The sequence below is a fragment of the Glarea lozoyensis genome (genome assembly GCF_000409485.1).
Source record: "Glarea lozoyensis ATCC 20868 chromosome Unknown GLAREA8, whole genome shotgun sequence".
Classification (NCBI taxonomy): Eukaryota; Fungi; Ascomycota; class Leotiomycetes; order Helotiales; family Helotiaceae; genus Glarea; species Glarea lozoyensis.
The window spans coordinates 273,993-290,455 of NW_007361003.1; the positions used below are offsets into that span (position 1 = coordinate 273,993).

The 16,463-nt window shown below is 46.6% G+C and overlaps 4 protein-coding genes across 4 annotated transcripts; all 4 read right to left on the bottom strand.

Annotated features, from left to right (window-relative positions):
• Positions 1–3,319: 3,319 nt before the first annotated feature.
• Positions 3,320–4,450, bottom strand: GLAREA_11468 (Aquaporin-like protein; the record flags this gene model as incomplete). The annotated part of the gene is made up of 3 exons (XM_008089611.1): positions 3,320–3,684; positions 3,734–4,034; positions 4,097–4,450. The coding sequence occupies 3 exons, from the start codon at positions 4,448–4,450 to the stop codon at positions 3,320–3,322; spliced, it is 1,020 nt and encodes a 339-aa protein (XP_008087802.1).
• Positions 4,451–6,109: 1,659 nt separating this feature from the next.
• On the bottom strand, positions 6,110–7,075 carry GLAREA_11469 (NAD(P)-binding Rossmann-fold containing protein; the record flags this gene model as incomplete). Its single annotated transcript, XM_008089612.1, has 1 exon — positions 6,110–7,075. The coding sequence occupies one exon, from the start codon at positions 7,073–7,075 to the stop codon at positions 6,110–6,112; it is 966 nt and encodes a 321-aa protein (XP_008087803.1).
• Positions 7,076–12,015: 4,940 nt separating this feature from the next.
• On the bottom strand, positions 12,016–13,782 carry GLAREA_11470 (Protein kinase-like (PK-like); the record flags this gene model as incomplete). Its single annotated transcript, XM_008089613.1, has 1 exon — positions 12,016–13,782. One exon carries the CDS (start codon positions 13,780–13,782, stop codon positions 12,016–12,018), a length of 1,767 nt encoding a protein of 588 aa, XP_008087804.1.
• A 996-nt stretch (positions 13,783–14,778) lies between these two features.
• On the bottom strand, positions 14,779–16,395 carry GLAREA_11471 (uncharacterized protein; the record flags this gene model as incomplete). The annotated part of the gene is made up of 6 exons (XM_008089614.1): positions 14,779–14,853; positions 14,905–15,018; positions 15,075–15,398; positions 15,450–15,763; positions 15,814–16,063; positions 16,108–16,395. 6 exons carry the CDS (start codon positions 16,393–16,395, stop codon positions 14,779–14,781), a joined length of 1,365 nt encoding a protein of 454 aa, XP_008087805.1.
• Positions 16,396–16,463: the final 68 nt, after the last annotated feature.

The window sequence follows — 16,463 nt, forward strand, 5'->3', positions numbered from 1 at the left end:
AGTAGTTTTTGTGAATTGAAGGTTGTTTGATGATTTGACTTCGGAAGGTGATGAAGAGGAAGTAAACTGATGTAAATAGTGTTTGATTGTTTGATACTTCGTTCCTCCTAGGACATCAACATCCTATATACCCATCCTCTCTCTCACGCTCCCCCCTAGCCGCACCCCCAAACAGCCACCCGCACTCGGCCCAAGTGGGGCAAGGGTCCTCGCTAAGTCCCCTAGGGACCTCTGGCACCTCCCTAGATCCTCGCACCAAGTTTCTCGATCCTCAGCACCCATGCCGCTCTCCCTCGCGATCTTCCAGTGAGACGTGAATCGTTGTGTAACAGACTTTGGATCGTCACGACGCCACTTTTCTCGCGCTGTCATGATCTGTGGTTGGTCTAGCGGTGCCTGCTTGTCATTGGAGCAATGGCCGGGGGGAAACAATAGCTCGCGGAGCCGGTGGAGATGGGATTTTCAGAGGCAATATGGAAATTTTGGATGGTGATCATGAATCACCGGTGCGGGCACGTGAGGATGGGTGTCGGGGAGGTGGAAAACCGAGATTAGTTTAAGATATACATGAGACTAATGTGATGGTCGTGACAAGTGTACCACATCGACAATGAAGAATCTCATCGAACTCCCCAAGAACACATCTTTCGCAGCCTACGGCCCGTCAAATCCCTTCCACCAGGTCATCACTGCCCTTCAAGCTGAACGGTAAGTTTGCAGCTGAATCTGTGTTCGTCCGTGCGTCGTGTCAATCTTGAATCTGCCTCATCCAACGACCTGTTATCTTATCGATGATGTAAGGTTCTATTCCCTCTCACCCATTCACAGCACGTCTCCCACCAGAAATTATATGAAACGGACGCTCGAAGGATTCATGTAGATCAACGGCATTCAACCGGACCTCGCACGCCTCATGCGTGTGTTTCCTGACGATCTGGGAATGGGGGTTGGGGTAAATAGGAACAGGCCATGCAGGCACGGATTGTGGTGCGAGTATCTGAGGGTTGTTGCTAGATTATGGGAATGATAGGGTGGTGAGTATACAATTGAAAAGCTTCATTACAATAAACAAGTATATTGTGAGTAAGGCAAGTATATTTTGAATCAGCAAACCATAATAGTTGAATAATGGCCTGATTACTCCTTCAATACCACCATAAAGTCTCAAACACTCGTCATCACCAGAAATCCTACTCTCCCTCCCAAAACATCTCAATACCATATCTATTCCATCCCCCTAAACAAAAATCCCCATTCCCATCCTCACCGTCACCAATCCCTCCCCTTTCCTCGTCGACATTGGCGACGTACGCCAAGCGGCGCCGCCTGACATCATGCCGCCCCCTGATGGTAAGCGAAGCCACAGCAGGACCTTAGCATTGGACCCCTAAACCCACCTTTCCGCAAGGCTTGGCGCGCCAAACGGTTTTCTAGGGCACTTCGCAGACATGACAGTTTTAGTGCTGCGTAGATCCTGACGACAGCGAGGTTCTAGAGCGACGGCGACGTCGCGACGGGACGAGCGAGAGGGCTAAAAGGTGACAGGTTTGGGTGATGGGGATGACGGTGGTGACGAGGGGGATGTGGGAAGATTGGTTTGGGTGAGATGGGGTTGGGGATTTGACGCGGGATAAGCGCTGGGGAGGGATTGAGAAAAAGATTATAGATGGATGTTGGAGGGGAGGGTATGAGGAATTACGGGGAGTTGTAGACAGGCATAGGTAGGAGGATGGGAACAGCTTGGGGCAAAGAGGAACGAACTTTGCAAGCTGAATTCTGAAGGCGACCGAATCTACAAACTCAACAGAAGCAGCAACAACAAAACTCTTGCGCAAGATACAGATCAACACAAGAATTTGAAAATGCAAAGGCTAGATCAATATCACGGAGGTATCACCGACGGCAGCAGCATCGCCGACTCCTAACCCTACAAGCCTTATGCAGCAGTCCAACCCAACGCCAATCCAATTCCCAAGACATTGACACTATTGAACCATCTCGATGCGACAACGACAACAACCACCACATCACCAGCCGCCTCCATCTCATCTCGCCCTCACGATTTACACAAACTCAATATCTGCTCACCTAACAGGCGCGGCGCGACAATCCCACTCCACACAACGGCTGTAACCTGTCCTGTCCAGCCATACACCAGGTACGTATAACCATCACCACGAGAACAGTCAAGATCGACACTGCACTGCACTGCAGTCGCGGCCAGGCTCACATCCTCAGCTGCGAAATGTTGTCATGCCAAAACAACACAACCTGCACCATCACCGCCTCATCACGGCGTGAGCGAACTGCAAGTAAGCCCTAATTGTAGAAAAAAAGGAATAATGACAAGTGTCTGTCTCCCCTCCCTCCGCCTCCTCAACCAGGTAAAACCAAATCAAGCGCGAACTTGTCTCGGGGCGGCACTCAAGCTCCCCCATTGTCACCCGTCCGTCTCCCCGTCATACAATACAATACATAAGCTAGAAACAAAAATGACGAAGCATACTCCGCTTCCGCGCTCATCATCCTTCAAAAATTCCTGAAACAGAGCAACAAAGTATCCAAAAATGGGAATGTACCGAGCGAGCATGAGTGTGTTGTGTGTGTGGCGACGCAAGTATGAGATCATTGCGCTAACAACCAGTTTGCAAACAACTCGCGGGGCTCCGTCAAGAAACAATGGAACGTGCTTGCGACAAGGTAACAATGAAAAGAAATCCCCGATATGATGGCACTGGACTGGCAAGGCATAAGCGAGGACGACAAAAAAAGGGGGCTTGCGACGACGTGTGCTCTGAGGTCAGAGGGTGCTCGGTGTCGTATTGACAGGACGACAAACCTGGAGAGAAAATCCACAAAATAACCAAAATGCAGCCAGATGTGAAGATTGCAAAAGCGTGAGTCGGATCGAGCAAATGAATAGGCTTACCTGGACCGCGCAAGACATCATCAAGCAGAAAAACAACACAACCACATCTGCATGAGCGGGTGAGACAGAAACAGACTGATTTACCAAAACTACATCGTCCATCAATTCATCTATTGTTTAACCGATGCCACCATACCGCCAGAATCCTTACTCTCCAAGGTGGTCTTTGAGCTGACAGGATCGTCATGACATCTATGTTGTGTTTGGGAAGCGCAACCGAAATTCTCCTTCTGCCCCTTCTGATATCCCGTTCACCGCATGTGTACAGTCTTCTGACCGGATCGCAATCTGTTCCTCTAGCAATCTCTGTTCTGGCGTATAGCATCCACCGATATTGGTGTGCTGTGTCTTGATTCTGCAGTTCCCACAAGAGAAGTGCCAGCGATCTAGCTAATCAGCAAGCATTGTTGGAAGAACTTGCCCTGGCTCCATGACTTCCTTTTGTATTGGTTTTTGAGGAGCCTTTTGCGGTGCCTGTGTTGGCTCTATCTCAACCGAATGGATGCTAGCCAGCGGGATGATCGAAGATTCCCTTCTCTTTCCTGCATTCGGCCTTGGAAGAAGTTCCTCTTGCTCCTCTCCGGTAAGTGTCTCATACTCCAATGCTTTCACAAGTTTGTAGATCAGAACGGCGAGGATCGTACCAGAAATTGGTCCAACCCAGTATATCCAGTGGTATGAGGTGAACGACTTCGTAACGATGCAAGGTGCCAATGATCGAGCTGGATTTAGAGAACCTCCAGTCCAAAATACACCTGTAGGTTATCGTTAGCGACATACTTTCTCATGGCTTAGGGTCCTCACCAACTAGTTCTGCGATAAACAATGACAGTCCAATACCGATAGGTGCCAGGAAAGTTGCCGCATGCTTTTCAGCAGCCAACATGAAGATTGTAAAGATGAGTTGCGCAGTCAAGATCATCTCAATAAGAACACCCTGCGCAACAGAGATATCACCACCGAGTTCTGTACTAACATGAAGCCCTCCATTAAACAAAGCCTCAACCATATACGACGCCGCAATCGTAGCCACGAACTGCGTAACAGTAAGAACCGCACAACGAACCCAAGTTATGGCGCCGATCAAAGCCATCCCCAGCGAAACCTATCACCAGATCAGTTACCACCTCCCATCATCCACCACAACAGGTAAGACCTCGAACATACCACCGGATTAAACAACCCCCCACTAACCCTAAAAAAGATCCACACGAAAATCAACAGCGAGAACCCCGCCGACAGCGACACATACAACAACAACGCCGGGTTCTTCGAGGCCGTGCCCGTCGATACGCCCTCGTTCTGTTTCTTGTTGGACGACGCGGCGGCGACCTCGCCGCCCGCGAACGCGAAGAATATGAAGCATAAGGTGCCGAGGAACTCGCCGATGATGGCGACGACGGTGCCGCGCGCGCCGTCTGGGAGGGCGGAGAAGATGCGGCGGAAAACGTGTTTGAGCGGGTCGACGCGTGAGAGGGTTGTGGGGGATTTGTGGATGTTCATCGTGGGTGCGCGCTCCATGGTGAGGGTGAGGGTTGAGGTGGCTAGGTGGTAGGTAGGTGGTGATGGGATGGTGATGGTGTACTAGGGGTATGTTGTGTGGTAATGACTGGTATGTGAGGTTGAGAGTATGTGCATGGGGATTAAGTCGACGATATGGGATATGTGATGGTGTTGTGAAGAGAACTATTGAGATTCAGGTATACTTGGTTGTCAGGTATGATAAGGAAGCTTCGGTCTTGGATTTGGCAAGTGCTAACATGAGGAAAGAACGACGACTCGGATTTTGTATGGGTGATGGCCCTGCCATTTTCGGCGACAGCGACAGAATATAGAAACGGTGAGTAAATAAAATTCCTTTATTAGCAATATGTCGAATTTCTAAAGTCTCGACCGAGCGATCGTTAATTGCACACATGAAATATCACATCTGATACAACAAGCAGAATGCTACTTTCCAACCTCAATCAAGCAAGACCCGACTCAAATCCCGCCCTCCTCTCTCCCCTCACAGCTAACCTATATCAAACCATCACATCCATCCCCAAGAACTTTTGAAATCTCAAATCCCTCCCTACGCTCACCCACAAACTCTCCATCTCATCTCATCTCCACACACATCTGAACCACCAATATTCCACACCCTGCAAAACCATCATCATTAAAAAGATCAATACGTTTGCAGCTCAGCCATTCGCTAGCCTCACAATGAAAAGTACTTCGCTGATTCTGTGGCGTGTTAGTGATAATTTCACAATCTCAAGGATGAGAGGAGTGTTGGTGTGGATTATCTCAAGGTTAGTGATTGTTTTGAATATGCGCATGCCATGTAAGGTGGTATAGCCGATTGGATGAACGGGGAGAAGACATCAAGATCTCATACCTACATCACTTCACAAGCGGACGCAAACACCCGCTTGAGAAACAAACATAACCCAGCTCACCTACACACCTACTCCGCAGAGATATGCAACCAGAACTCCCAGGTTTTAGCACACTTCTCCACCACTGCACATTGTAACATTGCAGCACTATCATTCGGTTCGATCAGCTCGGACAGCGGATTGTGTGTTATGTCAATGATATCATGTTAGTCAGTCGTGTATAGCATAGAGATAGATCTCGTAGGGGGTACCAAGAGCGCACAATATCATCTCCCAGACGCACAATCGACACCCTCCGCGCACAGTTTCTCTTCATGCGACCAAAGATCGGAACCACCCAGATTTACGCTGCTAAAAAGTGACGCGTTACCTGAGCACTCACATCAAGGATTTCCTCGCTCTCACAATGAAAGAAGTAGCAGTTATACTCTACCCCTTTTTGTGATGTTAGGATATAGATATCTCTGCATTAACTTTTTGCAAGGGTAGACGCAGAGTGAGAAGTGGAGTGTCGTATGATATTTTACGTAGATGAGATTAGATATCGATTCTCGGCGGAAGATGTGAGTGGATGTTCTGGTTTGTGGTATGAGCTTGAGTTTGGATTGGCGGGGTGTTTGGATACTTAGGGCTCATTTTCAAGCGTGGTTTAGTTTAAGTCGGTGGAGCACTATTTCGACATTCCATCTCAGATACGGTCCGTAAATTGAGCAAGCTACATTTCTTTTTATATTTCCGCTGAAATTCCACGTACTTTTATACCAAAGCACCTCGAATTTCAAACCAGACTCCAAACCTAATACTCAAACCTCTCCCCCACCATCTCCTCACTCATCCTCCACAACCTCTCCGCAGCCTGCCTATCCATCGCATACCCCTTAAGATTCTGCCCCACCTCAATAACCTGACAATCAGACAAATAACAACTCCCATTCCTCTCCACTAACGACGCATCCAGCGCAGCTCTCAAAGTAGTCGCGCACCCCTCCGCCACACTCTTCAACGGCGGTCTCTCACTCCCAGGCCCCGAATACCTTTCCACCCCCTCCGCTAAAAGCTCCGGCGTCATGAATTTCTGTAAATTCGTCTTGATGCCCCCTGGATTCAATGTCCAGCTCTGCACGCCTCTTTTGACAAGTTTCGAGCGTAAAGCCACGGTGAACAAGGCATTTGCGGTTTTGGCCTGCGCGTAAGCGGACCAGGCGTCGTAGGTGCGGCCTTTGTTGAAATCAGTGGATTCCCAGTTGATGTCGCCGAGGACGTGGGCCAGAGAGCCGACGTTGACGATTGTTGCTCCTGGTCCTGCGGCGAGGATCTTGGGCATGATGAGGTTTGTGAGGAGGAAGTGGGAGAGGTGGTTTGTGGCGAGCTGGAGCTCGTAGCCATCGATGCTGAGTTCGTAGGGAGAGATCATGATGGCGGCATTGTTGATCACGACGTCGATTTTGGGGATGCTGGTGTCGGAGAGGATGGATTGGGCGGCGGTGCGGACTTTTTTGAGGGAGGAGAGTTCGATGGGGATGAATTTGGTGGTGATGGAGGGGTTTATGGTGTGAATTTCGTCGATTGTGGGTTGGATTTTGGTGAGGGAGCGGCCGAGGAGGAGGATCATTGATGGTGCTCCATGGGCGAGGGAGATTGCTGTTTGTGCTCCAATTCCGCCTTCACTTGGACCTGTGATTAGAAAGGTACGTCCTTTGACATTTCCTGAAAAGTCGTTGACGATCTCAAGACCAGTAGTGTGGAATCCGTATTGAGACATTTTTAAGACGGGAAAGTGAAGTTGTCTGAAATTGGATGGGGGTTTTGATAAGTGTGGCTGATGGAGTGGAACTGATTGAGGTTTTGATGAGGTAACTGGAGAAATTTGATTATTGATAGAATGATTTGAAAACGGTATTTTGTTGTACTGTGGTATTAGATGCTGATGATATAAGAAACGATATTCACCAGATCATCAAAGAGAATATATACTTAGTCTTCTCACTTACTTCCCGACTCAATTCAAATATCTTCATGCACTCACTCTCCATCTCCAGACTCAAAGTCCATTAATCCCGAGACGGCGACCAAAAGCTGGAGTTGCCATCCTGACCCAGGAGAAAATTCCTCAAGTTTCCACGACTGTCCGAAGCTCCATTGCTGACAAGAAACGTGTATTTCATTCCACGATGGCTGCGGCACCACCACTTTATTTACGGCGCCATAAGAACTCCCGGAGAAACATAATTTGGCCACGGCAAGAGCTGGTTACGGAATCATGCAGGTAACATCCGCCTCGTAAAATCTGGACACAGCCTCCGAACTTGGTCCTAACAGCGCATTTTCTCCGATCGTCCGTTCGCCACATTGATTAGTATTCAATGGCAATCAATATCAAATGCCAGTTTTCGCAACTGTTCGGCATTAGATTAGGTAGGTGAATGTCATCGGGTTGTGGATAGATTGAGGCAGTTGTCGAGAATAGCCTTTCAACTTCACAAGAACCTCTGAGTGCGAGTCTCTCTGGGGTGGCTTTCGTAACGCAATGCTGATGAGCTCGTTGGCAGTTATGAACAAGATTCCATAGATGACGCATTAATGTGCTTGGTTAATAGACATGTACAGTCATTGAGTAGTTGAGTAACCTTCGACATTGATGTTGTTGGATCGTGGAGAAAACCTTTCTCCGCTTTGCGGCGATCATTCACTATGTTCGTTTATCACGTGATATTAAAATACGATGACTACATGCCGAATTCGCACAATAAGCTGATAACCTCGGATCGTCTCATCATTTGATATGCTGTTATATATGGAGTTGAAGTTCTTCGACTAGTCTATGACTTTCGTGTTCAACTCGAATCAAGCTTGCAACTACGTCTATCTCAACCTCCCCCTTAATTCTCGGTTGTAAGCGAATCAAGCGAATGATCAAGACAAGCCCACAAATTCCATATATATAACATTACAATAATGTTCAAATTTGTTAAAAAATTCTGGCACGCAATATCAACCGGATGGGTAGTCGAATATCCGGATAAGAACAATGGACCGCGCGACTTTTTCGATGGCAGAGATAGACGACGCAATGGATGGACACCAGAATGGGAGGATAGCGACTCGTCAAGGCGAACTTCACGAAGCAGTTAAAATTTGAATTAGCATATATTACGCCAGGCGGCGTATAGAAAAGCGTAGTTTGTCATGGGTTGGCTAGGAGGATTTCGATCGCAAGCATTTGGATGTACGCTGGCCATGACTTGTCGCATATCGGTTGAGACATGGAAGTTTATCAACGCGGCTGCATCTGGGCGAGAATATGGAGAGCGGTCAATCCCTATGCTTCACGTCTGAGGCGGTAGGAAAGCGGACAACGAAAATGTCGCCGGTGGCTGGGAGGGGGCTGGAAAGTTGTACAGAACAACGGTTGCATGCATGGCAGGATATTACTTGACAACAAGAAAGAGTACGGGTGTTTAGCAAAGAAATCTAAAGTACTAGTTCAATAAAAAATGCCTAGACGGCTCATCGTCAGAGAGTGACAGGTCATTTTTCAGTTTGCCCTTTCCCGATCTCCAGATCTGCTCGGATACCATCTTGGCACATATGTAAGTTGCTGAAACGTACACAAAGCTTGAATACTTCTTCATCCCAATGAGCAGTCGTCGAGGGTGTGCCGTTAATTTTGCTGGAGCTCGGACGTTGAAATTGACCTAAATTTGAGGTTTTGGTATCGGCGGCACAACGTTGTATGCAAAACATACTATCCTTGTATAGTAGTACTTGTATCACTTACATGTGTCTACTTCAGGCATTTCAGAAAAATCTTCGTCACTTGTTATCCACCATCTATAATACAATATCATCTCGACTACTCATATGTCTTTTTTGGATTTATTCTTGATGATCTCAAAATGTCAAAGCTTCGACTTAGGGGGCTGTTTATTGTTCTCCATATTTTCTGCCTGCAACACTGCGCTGGTTCCAATTGTCAAAAAACCGAAGGGTGCATAATTGGTGGGTCTGTTGAGGAGCATCACGCGGCTTGCCAACGTGCACCACTTGTTGAGTTGTCAAGTAGCTTTCGGATCTTTACATACTTGGTTGGCTAAGTGCAGAACTGTAGGCTCTCAGCGAGATGAGAGTTCAGAGCCTTTTCATGATGAACTCAACCCTGTTCGGATGAGGAGTATGCAACTGCGATTCGGCGATTGAAGCCTGATAGTTATCGTCTTAGCACTCGTTGTTCCTTTGAGGAAACCCAACGGCCATGTCATAGCAAGTGTGGCTTGTTCGCTGCATCTCACTTCCAGCTGTGCTTGCAAAAAGTGAGTCTTAATTCTCAAGTCGCAGCTGAGACAATGACGCTAGTCCAATGTCAGCAGCGGAACGTTACTGATTTATATACCCTGTGCTACGAACATCCACTAACATTATCAAACACACATAGTCCATTCGCTTGAATGGGTGAACAGACAGTGACTTCACTGGAATCGAAAGTATGATCTAGGATCATAGCTCTTACAGGTCTCAGATTATACGAGATGAAATATTAAGCGAACTCACGGATCTACCCAAGGCCTCCAAAAAGCCACATCTTGACAAGATTCCTAGCACTAATGCGCTCCACATTAATTGATGGTATCCAAGTTGTCTAGACTCTGTAGGTGCAAGGAAATACATTCTCAGTGTGCGAAATAGCGGTGATGAAGTAAGCGAATGAAGAGAAATAGTAGAGACGGTGAGGGTGGTGGTCAGCAGGGTAATCAGCAAAATGGCGGGATACTATCACAAGCTGACATCGTATCATAATCAGCGTGGCAAGAGTACGCCTTGGGTGCAGTCTGGTGTTGAATATCACACCCGGGTCGACTGTCAAGACATCAGTGGGTTGGAACAAAGTAGTCAAGGAAGTGACAAAACACAAGAATTCTTTGGAGATTAACGTTTTAATATCCTTAGCCAACTCATTACTACCTGACTGCTCAAGCTGTTTTCTATGTTCCCAAGCTGTGTTCTGTATTCCTAAGCTCTGTTCTGTGTTCCCTACGAATGCCGCGTACATGTTTGCCACCGTCGCCACGAAAACCAGGATTTTAAATTCCCTTTCAAGAATTTGCCGTCCAGCCGTCGTCATTGCTTTTCTAAGCAATTTATTGAATGGCAAATCTGGTCGGGGATCTTTCCTCATCCGTCTCGGTCGACATCAGCGATTGCAAAATTTCATCAATTCGTCCTGTATCTCCATTAGATTAAACCTCTTTCAACAATGATGCATGAAGGCTTACTTGTGAAAGATATCTGGGCGCTCGAACGGTCCACACGTTAGAAGATAGCTGATTTTCAGTTAGAGATGCTTGTACAGAGACTGGACAGTTACATGCCTGGACCTCAAAATTTTCGTCGAAGAGATCGCTGAGAGTCTTCAGGAGTCTCTTCCTGCAGACTCGAGGCGTGGGAAGCTTTTGTGATTTATACGTAGTTATGTCTCCATGTCTTTCAGAATCATAAACAGGTTTGCTGAAAGAAGAAGGAGATCTAAACCGATCAGCCGTTGAAAATATGTGAGTGGATGAAGAAAACATGATGAAAATTGATGTTGATGAGCGGCTTAATAAGGGCCGATTTTCAGAGAAAGAAGTGCCCACCAACTCTTATAGCTTTTAAGGATCAAGTGTAACGTCCCGTGGCTTTTAGGGCCTGTTGACCGAAATTGGACGTTGGATTGAAAACATGCGGGATGTTTGCCCTCATGTGCCTCTCTTAGGAAGGCGGCAGCTGGGGTAGTAACTGAAATCCTGGAAGGGGTTGGCCGCAGAATTTGGCTACCGGTAATCAGCGAAAATCCTCGAAGCCTATGATTTCAGAATGAAGGCTGGAAACTCTGTTCGCTCATGCGCTTGATGGGTTGCTCTTATTGATCAGCTCCAAACTGAGGCTCAAAAAATTGTCGGGCGCACGCGATCGGTTAGAGATGCCAAAAAAACTCACGCAGGCGTTCTCCGGTTGCGAGGCTCGTAAACAGAGGCCTTGCAGTGGGCTTTCTTCAAAGCCGCCTAACGGAGCTTGAATCTCACTGGTCGCTTGCCGAACAACTTAGAGATGCTCGTGTATTAGAGTAAGCAACTTTTGGTTGAGACTCTCTAAGTTAGTACCATGACCTGATTTAATTGTATAAAATTAGATTAAAGTCTAAATAAAAAGGTATGTTTCTACCGCCGAGATTTATAATTCGGTTGAACTCAATATCAAGTAACGCTGTTGCTTCTGTGTATTAAGATTCCGAGATATCTTCTTCCACCAGTCTTCTTATTTCTTACGGCTAATCCCATTAATCATAAGCAGACAAACGGTGTTCACTGTACTGACTTTTTTTACTGCTGGTCCTGCTTGCTGGGTTTTGATGCCCAGTTTAGATACATCAAGACTGCGTCCTAATAAAATTTTAGTTAATGCTTAGATCACCCTCCAATTCGATCTCTTTTCTCGACTTGACACAGCTATCTTGTCCGGGACGTGCTTGCTGTCCTTCAACCTTCGCTTGAGTTGATTTGGTAGGTATCCCGTTTTCCAGCTTTGTATTCATTGTTTGACCGAAATCTTACAATGGAGCAAAGCTTCATTGAAGATTCGCGATCAGTCAAATCTGGAACAAGCTCAGCTTCGGTATCTTATGGTTTCCCATATTTATCCGTCATCCTAGCAATTTTGGGGGCCGGTTTAGCCACCGATACCATTTGTAGAGGTAGGTTGTCTTTTGATGCCAGCCTTAGCGTACCTCCTGATTAGCTTTTGATCATTTCCGAGTAAGTAAACAGAATCCGCGTGTCCTCGTTGCAAGATTCTCTCCATTTTCGAAAGTAATGTCTCTGCCTTGATTCTTTCATTGGCTTTAACGACGAGCATGTTGTGCTCAATGATGTTCAAAACGTCAGAGATCATTGCCGATTGTCTTTTTGAGCTTCTCAAAAACTGAATCTGTCGGAAAACCCCGGCCCTTATTACAGCAAACCGCCCGTTTGCAGCACCACTGGCTTTTTTAACGGTGTAAAAGAGATCATCTACCACACGATCCAGTGCCTTCTCTTGTCTGGCGACGGCAAAGCGCTCTAATGCTTCAGAACCACCACTGAGCCATGTGACAAATTCAAGAAAAATGCATCCTAAGCTCCAAATGTCATATGCTCGTGAGACCAGTTCACCAACGGCCAGCTCAGGCGGCGAGTAGGTTGGGGAGCAAGCGATCGAGTCGGGATCAAGTCGTGAACGGGATTCTAGACGATGGAATTTGCCCAGCCCGAAGTCCGCAAGCTGAAGCGTGCCGTCCTCTAGGTATAGCACGTTCTCCGGCTTCAGATCCCCATGTCTTCCGTACTTATTGAGCGATGTGTCCATGTTCGGCTGCATTAGTCTAGATGCAGCTGCTGTTGTCAAGCGGCCGTAATCGACTTCCATGTCTTGGGAAAGAGGATTTCTTTCGTGTGGAAAAACATGGATCGTCTTCAGAGCAGAAACTAAGCCGTGAACCTGCTTGAGAAACCAATGACATGTTTCTTTGTTCCAATTTGGCATAGATATGGAGTGCCAATACTCTCCGAGATTAGCGGGCGCCCATGGAAATAAAAGATGGTAGCTCCCCTTCAATTTGTAAGTGGCCAACAGAGGTACGGTATTTGGATGCTCTTTGACAGTAATCTCCCCCAGAAAATCGCATTCGCTGTGAAACGCGCTTTCATCTGCAGAAAACAATTGTTTGACGGCCAACCGAGCTCCTTTAGGGTTGCTGGACGTTATGAGATTGTGGTGAGCAGGATGAATACGAACACTCCAGACCTTTCCATAACCACCCTGTTTAGACGTGACTTGGTCGTCTTCAGTGAACGGCAAAACTATATTATCGGTGAAGTCATAGTGTGGAATTTTGCCTCTGTTCTTGGAGAAAATTGGAGCCAGGAAAGTCCATTGATTACGAGCTAAAGAAATGATGACCTCTTGATCCCAATCCCTAGTTGCTACGATACCACAATCGATATGATTAGGGCGAAGACAACCAATGTGGCTTTGTTTACATAAAACAAACTCGGTAGTAGAACGATCCTTCCAACCATCCAGGGGAGAATCGTGTGAGAGTCTTTGGAACGGAAGATCGTCGTCAGTAATGTCGTTTTCGATGAATGCATGGATGGCGCTCGGGCTTGGTGCGGGAGAAGCTATCAAAAGAAGACAAAGTAGCTTGATTGCCTTAGTGGAGATGACCGAGAGAAATTGGCTATATTGAGAATCTGGCATGTCCGGACAGACGATACGCAGTCCATATTGGCCGACAGCAAGTTGGAGTGAGTTTAGTATGTCGGCCGGAAGGAAGAACCTATTGGATTGCTGTGGCCATTCCTTCATCTCGTACCGAAGCAAACGCCGTAGTTTCCTGATATCAATAAGAAGACATTCCTTAATATCAGTCTCGAGAGGAGTCTTGAGAGACTGCATGGCGATTTAATAATTGCCAGTCGTCGAATACGTAGTAGGATGTTGTTTGTCTCAAATTGACAGCCTCAGATGATGAGGGAAGTAGTAAAGTGTTCTCTAGCGAAGCCGTTGCAAGCAATCTATAACCCGAGTAGCTATGATTATTGGGCGTTTATGTCGAGGCCCGAAAGCTTGAGACATAAGGCTTTGAAGGCAGGCACATATTGCTTATGTTTTATGAACGCATGGTTAGAAATACTTTCCCTGAGCAGAGCCTCATTGTGACTTCTCTTGCATTGCAGCATAGTAATGCGTAATCGCAATGTGTGGGATGAAATTACAAGGTAGTGTCGGTTATGGTGGCGTCCTCTGAGCTGCCAGAAAGGACGGGTCGCAGGAGGGTGTGGTGGGATATTCCATTGTTCGGCAGTTTTAGCCCGATTATCTCAGGCAATCACAGACAGCTACTTGCATCCCTCATCTGCGCCCGAGATCAACAGCGGGATTCAAGAGTGTCTTTTGCCGATGCTCTTGCTGCGCGGGCAACCAGTCTCAGGCCATGAATGTGACGGCGTCGTTGTACGACCTCACACTCCTGCAAATTCGGGCATTCTTACGGAGCTGGTACGCTGACTGAAGGTTTCGTTTCGATTGGATTCTCGAACCCATGGGCGAGACCATCGGTTCGCCGTCTTACTGAATGCTTTTGAAAAGCCATACCATCGAGAATTGAGATGTGAAAGCTGTGTTTCGTTTTCGTTGCCTTCCTTGACCGATAGCGACAAGAAGAACCTCCAAGTCAGAAAAGTTATTATTGTAAGTGGAAGAGAGGCCGCTACAAAGTACCAGGAGTCAGAGATCACCGATAGTCGGCCTCCATCAATTTGCACTAATTGTGTGGAAAAAAAATTCTGTCCACCTTAGCGACGCCCAACAGCCAAGGGTATTCAGAGGGACAAACCAGAACAACCGACATAGGTAAGTAAATAAGCGTGATAACTGTCAAGATCTTTACTGCTATACGAAGTTAGAACAAATTGTAGGCAGTTTTTGGAAAGTTTTACCGGCTGCATCTCGGGCACTTCGTTCCTGCTAGTTGTCAGCCCAAATCTGGCCCCAAATTGAAAATTCGTGGTGGCTTACTGTCAATAATCTCATCCTGCTGTTCTCGTCTTTCGATTCTTGCACAAGCTTGTTGAGAGATACTTCGTTATGATGTGCAATCTGGGCGTTTTCATAGTCTAGAAGATCAGACAACTGGTTGAGGGAACCAAGTAAGCAAACAGGGTTAGAAAAGCAGTCAAGGATCATACCAAATGAGCAGTGCCTTGTGCTCTTTTTAGCAAGGTCTCTGACTTTTTTAAATTGACGTCGATCTCGTGTCTTTGCTCTTCCAACTCCTCCACGATCGACGAGCACGTACACCTCTTACACCTCTCAGCCATACAATGCACTTTACATTGGCGTTGCATTTTGGCGACAGTATTCTGGAGAGACTCAAAGATGATTTGAAGGTCAAGGATTTTATCTTCTATCAATTTCAGCTTCTGGCGATCGATAAAATTAACAGTGAAGTCCATCAATGGACTTAGGCGCTCTGATTCGCTTCGGACTTGTGTTAGAGTAACCTTGTCAGACTTGAAGTAGGAGTAAGCTCATGTCTAAATGCACTTTAGGTAATTCCCTACCAAATTAGCCAGTTCTTTTTCAACGCTTCTCAAGTATGCTCTCCAATTATCGTGCAGTGTACAAAGAACTATGCGATGCATCTCGAACGCATTAAGAGGCACATTGCTTTCGGCCCGCCGAGTAAGCGCTACTTTCAGAGCCTGTTTTACTCTCTGCGAGGGACATATAAGAAAGAAAACGTTTCTGTCATGTGCGCTATCGTACTGCTGATAAACGGTAGTCTGTCTAACAGACCACGGATCGTAGTCAGGATCCTCTTCTACTTGCGTCGTTCTATTGTTCAACTCAACATATCGAAAACCGTAGGCGCATTCTAGATAGTTTTAGTAACAAAAAAGCAGCACTTAAAGGGGCAAATATTACCAAATGATCCTAACTTCACATCAGTCATAAGAGACTCGAGAACGACAGGTTCAGATTGATGAAATCTAAAAGGTGCGTGCCCAATATCAGACTCTCTGCTCTTGACGCTGAATGGGGCGACAAAATCCCAAAAACGTTCGAAAACTCTGTATTTATGCATCAAGTATCCAAACAAGGTAATATTGATATTGAGTCGAGCATAGGAGTTTTTTTGACCTATTAGAAAGAGTTGAACGCTATCATTGGAACTCTTGTAAAATTAGCACTAAACAGCACAAGCGAGGAGAGGCGCACATAGATCGAGTCTACAGCTTTTATCGCAGGACTTCCCGACGAGTTCAACATTTTATCTTTACGAAATCTCCAAATATCTATATCGTTACCCTTCTCTGATAAGGCGAAGGTCTTTGAGAAGGTATCGTTGACATCATCATCGACAGAGGGTGCGGCCCAATCAGGGCGATCGAGTGTTACTTCATCTGAAGCTCTCTCACGTGTACTCTCTTCGTACAATTCGTCATCTTCGAGAGCTTTCGTATCGTCGAAGAGAACTTCTAGTGACTTTTTTTCGCTATAGCACATCATTTAGAGCGATAAGGAGGCGGTTACAACAATGGATAAGACTTCTATATCCCCTTACGCCGCAAGAG